This window comes from Aquila chrysaetos, chromosome 1, assembly GCF_900496995.4.
Source record: "Aquila chrysaetos chrysaetos chromosome 1, bAquChr1.4, whole genome shotgun sequence".
NCBI lineage: Eukaryota > Metazoa > Chordata > Aves > Accipitriformes > Accipitridae > Aquila > Aquila chrysaetos.
The window spans coordinates 452680-464702 of NC_044004.1; the positions used below are offsets into that span (position 1 = coordinate 452680).

The 12023-nt window shown below is 52.7% G+C and overlaps 1 protein-coding gene across 14 annotated transcripts in view; it reads left to right on the top strand.

The window, feature by feature from the left end:
• DYSF (dysferlin) overlaps positions 1–12023 on the top strand; it is a 107904-nt gene that overhangs the window by 45136 nt on the left and 50745 nt on the right. For 13 of the 14 annotated variants that reach the window (XM_030025180.1, XM_030025248.1, XM_030025269.1 and 10 more), the window contains 7 exons: positions 956–985; positions 1606–1632; positions 2491–2532; positions 5299–5400; positions 5933–6094; positions 6293–6458; positions 6778–6851. In XM_030025180.1, coding sequence (XP_029881040.1) covers positions 956–985; positions 1606–1632; positions 2491–2532; positions 5299–5400; positions 5933–6094; positions 6293–6458; positions 6778–6851 — 603 coding nt within the window. The remainder of the gene's footprint in view (positions 1–955; positions 986–1605; positions 1633–2490; positions 2533–5298; positions 5401–5932; positions 6095–6292; positions 6459–6777; positions 6852–12023) is intronic. The other variant, XM_030025200.2, reaches the window with a different exon arrangement.

Sequence of the window (12023 nt, forward strand, 5' to 3'; positions counted from 1 at the left end):
GAGCTCAGAGCCTCGGCACCTTCACACCGCGGGAAGAGCTTGATGCATTTGGCCCCAGCTTGCTGCCCTTTGCTCAGAGTTAATTTCCGGAGGGGGTTTAATGAGAGCTGAAGCGGGCGGTTACTCCTGCAGCAAGCTTCTGCACTCAGTGCTGGCCGTTCATGTAATGAGCCACGGGGGAAGGAGGCTGCTCTTCGGAGCCAGCCCGGGCAGGAGAGACTCCTCATCATGGCCCAGCGTGCTCTCGTGTGCTTTCCCAACCCTCCCTGTCCCCCTGCACGCACCACCCCCTCGCCTCTCTCGTCTCTGGCTTTTCCACTGGCCACAGCGCCTGGCTGCAGCCCAGATGTGCCTCTATGCCAGGGAAAGTGGATGGACTGGAAGGCTAAATCTCCCTGGCCCGTTCTTCCCTCCCAGCCCCGAGGTGCTAACTGGGAACGAGGGTCCCGCAGCTCCTTCTTCCCTCCCTCCGCCGTAGGTCCCGGCTCTGTTCCCGGAGGGATGCTGCGCTCTCTGCCCACGATGCTGCTGCAGCTGCCGGGGTTGGATGCGCTGGGTACAAGCCTTGCTGCACCAGTGAGGGGCTGCTGGGTGGGGGTCAGGGGACGTCTCTGCTGCCGGGATGGGGCACTAAATCATCTGCACGCAGCCTCTCCTTCCTCCTCACCCCCCTCAGAAGTTGCTGAACTGGGTGGGGAAGACCTTGGAGAGGAATCCCCTCTCCAAGGACCTTGTTCGATCCTAGCAGAAAGCAGCTGGGGGGATTCGAGGCTCTGCTCGTGCCTTGTTGTCGGATGGAGAGCCCTGCCCTCTCGCCCAGGCTTTTTGGAGCCCAGCACCGGGCATGGAGGGGGCAGCGTATGGCTATGGGAGGACTGGTGTTTCTCTGCCAGATAAAGCTGAGTTAGCACCAGGAGTGCAAATGGAAAATGTGTGGTTTTTTTTTTCTCCACAGCCGGCTGTCCATCACATCCCTGGCTTCGAGGTAATGCCTTTCTCCTGTTTGCAGCTCCTAGGCTCTGTGCTCCTCAAACTCTCCCCTTCCCTGCCCTAACAGAGCTGCTGGGTCCCAGCACCATCAGCTGCTCCTGCGGAGGTTTGCAGTGGACTCTGTGTTTGCAGCCCTGCTTCTGCAGGCAATTTGCCCATCCTGTCTTAGGGACTTGTTTTAGGATGAAGGAATCCCCATGTAGAGATGCCAGTTTCTTTCTGCTGATGGTAAATAGAGCTGGAGTGAGTGGGGCAGCTCACTTTTGACCCGTAAGACAGGGCAAATGTATCCCATTCCAGACATAATTCCTCAGGTGTCAAACTCACCATTACTTTCCTGCCTTGCAATAATTTCAGCATTCCCATCGTGAAGGGCTGTGCTTCCCAACAGCTCCGGTGTGTTTCCTACCCTGCAGCCCAGGCATTAACTGATGCTGGATTTTAAATGGTTTTAAGTCACCTGCACTGATTTCTTCTCAAACCTCAGGGCGTGTGGTGTGCAGGAACTTGGAAAGCATCATTTTTCCTATTCAGTTATCAGCTGCAATTATAAGGCCTAGGATGGGCTTATGGATGAGAATTGCTCTAACTCTGTGCTCTCCTTCTCTTCTCCAGAGTGAGCTGTCCTCCAGCCTGGATGAGGTGAGTCTCTAAGATTTAGTTGTCTCTTCATCTTGGAGATTGTTAAAATTGTGCCTACACGGGACAGCCACTTCTTCTCAGACGAGTCAAGCCAATAGCATCAGGATTTTCGTAACACAAGTGATCACCAGCAGGGCAGGGTAGATGGGCTCTGTGCTTAACCCAGGAATTGTTCCCGATGGCAGGGCATGTCGAGTAATATTTAACCTTTGTGGGATGTGTGTGTGCATGAGGTCTACTGGTGCTCAACCCTTCCAAACAAAGCATGCAACAGCCGAAATGCTAGGCTGACCTTTGGCTGGACCTCAACTGAAATCCCAGTTGAAAAGTTTGCAACTTTTCATGGGGAATTCACCATGAATTGGGACATGTGCTGGACTGTTCCAGTTGCTCTGAAGGAAATACTTTCATCAGGATCCCCAGCTGCTGCTTGGGCAACCTGTCAAAGTTGCTACCCAGACCTTGTGCATCCTACAGAGCAGATCACGGGCTGAACCAAGCAGTGTCAGGGTAGGCTGGTATCTTGGAAAACACAAGGCAGAGCGCTGAACAAGGGGCACATCTATGTGAGTGTTGTGGTGGCCCTAGGAGCCAGTCAACCCCAAAGTCTGGGAGATGAGCTAGGAGGGACCTGGGGCATGCAAAGAGCACGGCCACATTTCCATGAAAGGTTGGATGGGATAAACACTTTTTTGCAAGATGGGTTTCTTCCACCCAGGCAGCCTTTCCTGATGGTGTGGGGCTCATCTTTGTGGTCCGTGTGGGCTGTGATGGATGAGCTCGTGTAAACATAACCATCTCTCTGCTCTTTCTCCTCCATTTCTTGCTACTGCCATTTCTGGACGGGGCACTCCACAGCTCTGCACCCCTGCCTTGTTCTACGAGGGGCTCCTCCAATGGGTACCTTTTATGCTCAAACACTCGACTCTCCTCTGTTTCTCTGCCTGTGCCCAGAAACCAAGCAAAGTCCCAACAGAGACTCTCAGAGAGACCAGCTCCTTCAGACATGGCCTGGCCTGACCCACCTGCCCTGCAGAAACCCCATCCAGACCAACCCACTGAGGCTGCAGCCAAAAGAGTGATGCCAGCCTGAGGTCTCCAGTGCCCATAGCAGTAAATAACAAGCCTTGTGGAGAATCTGGCTCATACGTGCCTCATTCAGGCTCATGATGTATCTGAATGACCAGGCTGGCATCAGGCTTCCTTCTACTGCATTTCTGTTTGGTGCAAATGGGAGCAGCCTTTTGGGGCTAGATCCGCTCCAAGCACTGGGATTTACACCCCTCTTGAAACAACCTGGCCCAGCTGCACACTCAAACTGGGAGATGTTTCCAGCCACTGTTTTGACTGGGCTGATCGGTGCTCACTTTCACTCATCTCGCTTCCAACCCTGTATCAAAGTCAGGGTTGGACTAGATGATCTCCAGAGCTCCGTTCCACCCTGCTTCCCTCTGACTTGTCCTTGTTCAAACCATCCCAGCTGCCAGCAGACCCCACAGGTGTTTTCATGGCTGTCTCCTCCATCCAGCCTGCTGTGTCTGGCTTGAGAGCTGTGTCTGGGAATTGCTTGTTCCCCACTACTACCCTGAACCCTCCCTGCTCCTGCCTCATCCCCAGGACTCACTGCTCATTTCTGTCCCATCTGGTGAAACATTTAATGCTTGTGCATTCAGGTGAGACCCAGGGGAACGACTGCAAAACAACCAGGAGAGCAGCAGGGATTGAGAAGGACTCAGAAATGGCTAGTGTTAACTGAAGACATTGTTAGAAGCCAAGCGTTCACTGTTGGCTTTCAAAGCCACTGTTGAACCTGGAGAGGACGGGGGGCAGGCAGGAGCTCTTTCCCCAAGGCTTTCCCCTTTTCCCATACAGATTTGCCAGAGGATTGAAATGATCTTTAGTCCAATGATGATAAGGAAATGCAACACGATATTTGCATCAATGAAGATTTAGGTGCCCTGTTAGGGGAAAAAACCCTTCCTTTTTGGGAACAGACTGTGTAGCTCTCTCACAGGGGCTGTGTGGAGTTTGAGCCTGCCTTGGGGTTTGGAGATGGGCTAGGTGATTTCTGCATCTCTGTTATGCAACTTAAATGCAACTTGAGCACATTTAAAGCTAGAATTGAACATATGTCACTATACAAGGACGGACTGAGGCTCTTCTTGGTTCAGTCTGTGCTTAGGCACCTGATGTGCTGTAAGTGCTACAGGTCACAAACAAAAGCTGGGGGTAGCTCTTCAAGGGTCATTCGGTCTATTCCTCTACCCCAAGGAAGGATCAGCTCATGTTGATGGTGCAATGTCTGAGCAGCCTGAAATTAAGGCTCTGGGTAAGTAGGTGGGTTACCAGAAGTGCAGAGCACCCGATGCTGGGGATGCTCTGCACCTCTCCCTTCTCCTTAGGCACTCACCTCCCAGATAACCTTCCCTTTCCCTGCTAGCACTAACCATTTCTGCAAGCATGTGGACCACTGGAGGGAGGACTGCCTGCCCCAGATTTACCGTCTGCCCCATGTGGGAACTCAGACATCTGCCCCGAAATGGAGTTACCGAAAGTCTTCAGCTAACAAGCAGCTTGATTCAGCAGCCACCAGCAATTGCCAATGAAAATTAAAGCTTAGCGTCTAGTACATCTAACATGCCACCATGAAAAATCCCTTTGTAGAGCATTTATATACATACATATATAAACCTGAACCAATCCTATAATTGAAATACATATACACACTTAATTTAATGCAATAATACTCCAGCCTGAAAAGAATGCCGGTCTCCTAAATTGGTTCCAACTGCCCTTGGTTGAGGGTTGCATTTTTAGAGGTTTTGCTTTCATTCCTGCCTTTTCAGTGACTCTGAACTCAAAGATGCAGGTCAAGGAGAACCCGAACTCTGGGAGGGCTCAGAGCCCGTCCTCTGTGAATGGCCGGGGAAGTCTGGCTCCCTGCTTTCCTCCTCTGTGAAGGCAAATTTTGAATCCCTCACCTGCTGTCCAGATTTGGTCTTATCCTGAAGGAAATCTCCTTCTGTGTACTGTGCATAGACAGCTTTATCTGAGCCTTGTCCTGTGGCCGGCAGCTTGGCGGCTGCCAGTTATGGTTTATAGCTGAGCTGTTGTATGAACAACAGCCCTTTCCTGCATCCGGAGGCAATGCCAACCCTCCGTCCCATGGTGCTGCCCGCTCTGAATTGCTACTTTTCAGGAGTTGGTCACAGCATCTCACTCTGTCCAACTCAAGGCACTGTATTTCACTAATTAACCCCCTGCTGCTGCTTCGTCCTCTCTCCTCATCCCTCTGCATAACTGTCTCACTGTGGTCCTGGCATGGGATAGATGTGGTTTCATCCCCTCCTCCCCTAAAGGAGGCTGAACCTTGATGGAGGGCAGATCCCTCTTAGTTCCCTTGGAAAGTCTCAGGGATCACTCTCAGCGGTAGATGTTTGATCTTTTCCAGGGTCAGATCAATGGGAGAGAAACAGTTTGCAAGTACATTCATCCCCCCCCAGCCCTCATGTCCCCCTGTCTAGCTGTCCTGGACTTCTGGGGGGAGATGAGTTTTGCAGAGAAGGAGACTCTGGGGGGATGCAGTGTGGGGAGGGGGAGATGATGGGGTTGGTGTCCCATCGTGGCACGACCTGATGTGCCCTTTGCATCTCTGCTCCCCTGCAGTCCGCGGACTCTGACCTGCCGTACCCCCCGCCCCAGCGGGAGCCCAACATTTACATGGTCCCTCAAGGAATCAAACCGGTCCTGCAGCGCACGGCCATCGAGGTGAGTGATGGGGAGCACGCGATGCAGCTCTCCCCCTCGCAGAGTAACACCCAAACGTGTGTCCTTAACGGAGGGGATGAGACCCAGAAATGGGATCCAAGCCAGACTCTGTGGATACAGAGTCCCACCAGTGCTGGGAGCTGGCTCTGCTCATAGGTTATCTGTCAAAAAAATGTTGTCTTGCTGGGAAAATGAGTCTCACCAAGCAGTCAAGTTCTAGGGCAGAGCACAGCCCTGGACCACACTTGCTTTTTAGAAGGACGGTCTGCCTCACACCAGGGGGATATTTGCCCAGAACAGAGATGCTCCATTAATAGATAAGCAGTTATGGATCTGGTGTATTGGTGCGCACGGAGAAATGCTTACTGTATGACCTGGCTTCTCCCAGTGCCGGCTGTCCTACATGGTTGATTCATCTCTCCTTCATGGTGGGCCAACTTTCAGGTTTAGCTCCATTGCTGAGAAGCTCAGTGAGAGACCCGGAGGCAGACCTTTGGCTCAGTCTTTGCTGTTTGTTCCCCTCACCCTTCAGATCCTGGCCTGGGGGCTGAGGAACCTCAAGAGCTACCAACTGGCCAGCGTCACCTCGCCCAGCCTGCTGGTGGAGTGCGGAGGCCAGCTCGTGCAGTCCTGCGTCATCAAGAACGTCAAGAAGAACCCCAACTTTGACGTCTGTGTGCTCTTCATGGAAGTGGTGAGGACCTGGTCCCCATCCTGCAGTGATGGGGTCATAGAAAAGCTGGTTGGGAAGGACCTCCAGAGGTCCCATAAAAAATGCATCCTATGGTGAAGCTAATTCTGTCCTCCTCCACCTCGATTCCCTTTGGGGAGGTGCAGAGCCGCTGCCCTCCCCACCCTGCGTAGTTACATGTTCCCTCCCCTCTCCCCACAGCGTTTACCCAAGGAGAGCCTGTACAGCCCCCCCATCATCGTCAAAATCATTGACAACAGGCCATTCGGCCGAAGGCCTGTGGTGGGCCAGTGCACCATCCGCTCGCTGGAGGACTTCTACTGTGACCCCTACCGAGAGGAGATGGATGGTCCCCAGGAGCACTCAGGTACGTGCTGCCACGAGGACCACGCTGGCTGCACACCTGAGCCCTTCTCCAGGAGGAGCTATGGGTCGCTCTGTGCGTTGCTTTTAGCTCACCCCAGCTGTAAGGTCTGATACAAAAAGCCCAGGAGGTGCCAAGGAGGAATTTAGCTCTGGGGTTGGTTGGTGAGATGGGATGTCCTTTGGCCAAGCTGTTCAACCTGCATGAGCATGAGCTTTGGCTGGTGTGAAGGTTCTGGGCAAGGTTGATCCCAAGGTGGCTCAGCTTTGGGGTTTCTAACTGCTGGATGTCCTGGTCATGCTTGTGCTTGCTGTGATTGCAGATGATGTGAGCCTCACGCCCAGGGATGACGTCCTAATTGACATCGATGACAAAGAGCCTCTTATTCCTGTCCAGGTATGGAAAAAATTGCAGCGGTGGGAAGACACTGGTTTCTTACTTTGCATGATATGGGGGAACTTGTGTGGGTACAGGGCTGGGGTAGAGAGTGGTGCAGATGTGAGGTCATGCCTGGTTGTAACCTTCCTTCTGCAGCTTCCACCTCTGTTTTCAGCCCCTCTCCTCCACCGTGCCATGACAAACTCATCCTTCTCCCTTGCGTTTAAGATGAGGCATCAGATTTGCTTTTCTGGAGGAGAGACAATAGATTCTCTCCATGCCAGGCTCTTCCCTTCAGCGTCTCTTCCTCAAATGTATGGTTTGGTTTGAGGCTGAGGAAGGTTTGCAGTCACCCCCTTAGGGCTCTGCTGTGTGGGATACTCTCTTGGAAATGGCCATCACTGCCCCAAAGAGCTGACAGCCTTGATGGGACTTACCCCAGCACTGGAGAGGGTAAACTGATGCTGGCAGATGGGACAGTTTCCCCAAGGCCACGCTGGAAGCAAACGTTCCCTGAGGCTCAGCCGTCCTTACCACAACCACACGGGCAGGTCTCCTTTCCCCAGTTTTGCTCTTTGTTTGCAGGATGCACTGCTGCTTCCAAACCCGCTCGCTGCTTTTAGCAGCTCCAGTTACTCTGCAGAGGGTCACGGTGGGGACTGTGATTGCAGACTACCCCATGGTGGTGGGAACTGGACATGCTGTAGCAGGGAAGGAGGGACGTGTTGCTGCTGTTGCAGAAAGCAAGCTTCTCTGTGCCATGAGTTTGACGGGTCTCAGCTGTCCCTTGTAGATGGGTCAGGCTGGGCATGCCACTGGGGTTGCTGTTCCTCCTTCCTGAAGCACAGCTGGAAGGTGTCTGGCCACACTGGTGACACTGGCCCTTGCTGGTGCTTCACATTTCTATAGCCCTGGGGTTTCTTCGCCAGCAGATGTGTCCTCTTCGAGGCAGAGACCTGCCAGTGCTGGTGTGTGCGTGTGTGATGCACAAATCTGTAGGTGTGCCTGATGGCTCAGGAGCAGCTGAAAGTGTTGTCAGAGGCATTTGGTGGAGCTTTTCATGGTCTCCTAGTCCCTTTGGTGTATTTAACATGCGCTGGCATTTCCTTCCTCCCTGTTTTAAAGGTTGTGGGTGCTGCATGGTACCTCAGGCTAGAAAAGCCTGAGCTTTCCGTAAGAGATCTGCCTCTCAGGTATGCCTCTTGCCTCGCCTTTCACTGCCCATAAAAGCAAGATGTATAATTTGTGCGTCAATGCTTCTGCTCTTTATTCATCTCCTTGGTGGCACCTCAGTGTTTCTATTCAAGAGGACGTTACGATGCACTGATCCGTGCCATCAGATATCTGCGGCTGGGTCCCAAGGTGGGCTCAGACTGGGGTCCCAGCATCAGGCTGTCCCTGGAGGTTCAGAGCGGGAGCTGTAGCTGCACGTCTCTCCTTGCTGCATCCCTCGTGCTAGGTTGTCTGCTTTAGGTTTGTGCCTTTCAAGTCCTCCCTGCGGCTGAGCAGGCATTGCTTAAGCAGGAGCGCGCGTTGCATGCTGCAGCCTCTGCCCAGTTCAAGGCTTTCAGGCTTTGGGCTAAGGAAAAAATCAAGATTTTGGCCAGTGCTCGGCAAAAGCTGTGGGTGTGGGACTCCAGCCTGTTGCGGTCTTGACTGCAGCTGGCCCTGCTCATGCCTACCTAACCCAAGCACTGATGAGATCCAGGTTGGTGCTCTCCGGCGAGGTCACCCCACAGTCCTTGCAGCGAGGAACATCAAACGAGTTGGCTTTTTGGGTTCCCCACCACGTTCATATGCTCAGCTCCCTGGCATGCTGGCATCTTGTCCTCAGATGCTTCAGCATCAATTAGGAACTGGACAGTGGAGTTTGAAAACATTGGCCCAAGTGAACAAGTGTCATTGAAAGGAAAAAGCAACTCCAGACAGAAAATACTACTGGCAACCTAATTGGCTTTCCATTCCCCTGCCATTTGCAGATTTGTCTTAATAATTTACAATTGTGCTCCATCTTGTATCAGTAAAGTAACTGGAGCATGTCTGTAAAAAAACACACCAAAAAGAGTCTTGGAACAGGAACCTTCACTTCTGCAAATAAAAAAAACCCCTTTTTCTAGCCTAGCGCAGAAAGCACTTGGGAGAAATTTGAGGGGGTCAGGGAATAACGTGCGTAGGAGGGTTGGGGTGCAGGTCATGCCTTTACCTCTGATTAGCTGCATGATGCTGGGCAAGCGATGTCCCTTTGCTGCGCCAAGGAAGCCGGTGGCACTCGGTGCCTCCCCCAGTGCTGCAAGACCCCCTGCAGAGAGAGCTGTGGGTGGGGTGGATCCCCAGAAAAGGGTCAAAGCACCCCAGGATGGGTTTGCTGCTCCCACAGTGGCAGGCACAGACAGAGATTGAGTGAAGGATGGGAAGGTGCTGCTTGGGGGGCAGAGGCCACGTGGAGTTTGCTTTAGCCACGGGCTAAGACCCCCAACAGAGGGTTTTTCTGGCCCCCTCCTGACCCACAGCCACAGATGGGGCAGTGATGGGTGGACTTGTTTTGCTTCTGCAACTCCGGCAAGCTGTGAAGGCATAATTTCTTATTTTTTAATAGAAAAATCTACCCAACTTTCAGTTTGGTTTGACTAAAATTCCCCCCCCCCCCCCCCCCCCCCCCCCCCCCCCTTCTGAAATCTACAGTTTAAACTCTCCCCCTTTCTTTCTTTTTTGGTCAGTTTTCAGTAAAAGTGGTGATGTGTAGCAAAATAACAACCTGCAGCGCTTCCGACGTGCAATACTGCTCTTCGAGAGCATCAGAACGACCCTCTCCACACCGGTCCTCCGCTGCCTTATTCTGATGGCAAAACCATTTGTTAAATGCAACTGATTTTATGAAACGTTTCCTTTCCTCTGACCTTCATCTGCCAGCGCCATTTCCCACCCCTGATTTTTCTGTGCCTTTGCCTTCAGTGGGGTCCAGACCCGCAGTCGCTCCTGCTCCGTCTCCCGTGACTTTGGTGGAGGTAACAAAAGGGAAATGCAATTCCCTCTGGGAACCCAGGGTTTTGACCCAAATTTGCTTTCTCACTGGGAGCCAGGACGGCTGGGGCTTGCGCTTTGCGCCGGCCCTGGCTGCCGCGACACAGGACGAGGCGGGCACTTTCAGCCCGGTCGCTAATTACCCTTTTACTCTGCTTAATGGAAATTCCCTTGCTTTGTTTTGCCAGCGGTTTATTAACCCGGTGGCTGCTTTTTTGAGGGAGGGGAGGGGAGGAAAGTTTCCTCCCATAAATATCCTTTACGAGAGCCGCAGGCGAAGGCTCTGCTGAGTGCAGAGAGGGGACCGCGGCCACCGCGGGACCCCGGCTTGGGGCTGGCGTGGAGCTGGGGTCCTCTATGAACCGGTGCTGAAGGTGCCTGGCCAAGGTTGAGCCGGACATTTGTGCTCTACGGGGTTGGTGGGACTCCCAGTTTGCTCCATCACCTCTGCCTTTGCTATATGGGCAGGATGGGAGCAGCACCCTGGGGTGCCCCAAACCCATGGCACAGGCTGGGGGGGGACTCCCTGCCTGCAGGAGATGCTCTGCCATGCCCACCGTCACTTGAAATGCTCTGATCAGATTGCCACGGCATTTTAATGAAAAGAGAATTTTATAGATTTTTTTCTTTTCTTTAGGTAGTTTCTTCTCTTTATTTTCTAGCAAGGAAAAATCAAGAATGTTTTTCGTGTTAATTTTGCAGCAGTTCATTCACTGTCAGTGTTTACCCCTGAGACCCATTCACTGTTTTGCTGTTTTTCCCCATTTTTTTTTGCACCTGGAGGTGAGGGCAAGGCAAGAAAGAGAAACCCAGGGCTCACACTCTTCTTACATTTGCGCTCCAGAAATGGCAGAATTTCAAATTTCTTTTGGCTTCCACCTTTTTTATTGCAGTTAGTTTGGAAAAGAAAATGAAAAATTGTCCTTCAAAGCTCTTTTTTTTTTTTTTTTCCATCTTTTGATGAGCATTAACCGTGAACATGCTTGTTGGTGGCATGGGGTGTGCAAGCCAGAGATCATAGGTGCTGTGTGGACATGTGTGCACCTGCATTTAAGGAACCAAATATGCAAACCTCCATCACTGCTGAGGTGGTGCTTTGGCCCCGTCCATCGCTGGGGGACCTCTTGGAGATGCTGACCTGGAGGCAAAGGCATCTGGGCAGGGTATTTTGGGGTAGTTCGGGAGGCAGAGCAGGATTGTGGGGTGCAGGGACCTCTTGCAAGCGCAGCTCAGCACCGTGCTGGGTGTTGATCGTGTCCTCAGAGCCATCAAAGGTGGCAGAAAGTGACAGGAGAGGTGGGAGGAGAAGGGTAGCCCGCTTCTCCTCTGAGCCTGTCCCGAAACCTGCTCCTCATTAGCCTAATTTGGAGTGAGGCTGGAGGCTCTGTTATTGTGTGTACGCAGTGCCCTGGCACGGCGGAGCTGTTTAAATTGCAAACAAGAATTAATCCCCTCCTCAGATGTGGTGGTGCATCGCAGGGAAACCGTTGCTTCGTGAGCCGCACCCCGTCACCGCAGGCGCCGCAGGATCTGGCCCTGCTCCCCAAATCTCCTCCCACCCCGGCACAAACAGCTCCAGGCAGGAGAGGGGCGAGGGAGGGCTGCACCGAGGGCCAAGGGCACCCGTTTCAGACTCAGGGCTGGGCTGGTGGGTTGCCCAGGAGCAGGTTGTGATGGGAGGAAGGAAAGTAGCAGTCCCGGACCCTCCTCCAGCTCCCATCCTTTCCAAAGCTTTGCTCTGGATGCTCTTGTCCAAACACACGTTCTGCCCCTTACCAGTTTTTAAAGTCGGTGCAATAGCTGAGTGCTCCTGCAGAAGCTGTAGGCGCTTCTGATGGCATGCCAGATCCAGAACTGTCTATCTGTCTTTTGAATTACACCCTACCACTCATCCTTCTTTGGAAATTTGTGTGCTTTCTATCCAAATTCATGGAAAAACGTTGTTTCCCTGGCTCTGAAGTTCTTCCCTGAGACTTTGGGGTGCTCCTTGACCTGATGGAGACCCACACACCATGGAGGGGTACGTAGATCAATGGTTCATCCTTGGTACAGCTGGCTCTCCATCCACTACTTGCTTTGAAAATTAAGACCGCCGTTGTGTCCACAGCAGGTTCAGATCCATCACGGGGACCTTGTGTGCCCCCAGCAGCAGGGACACAACTCTGCTAA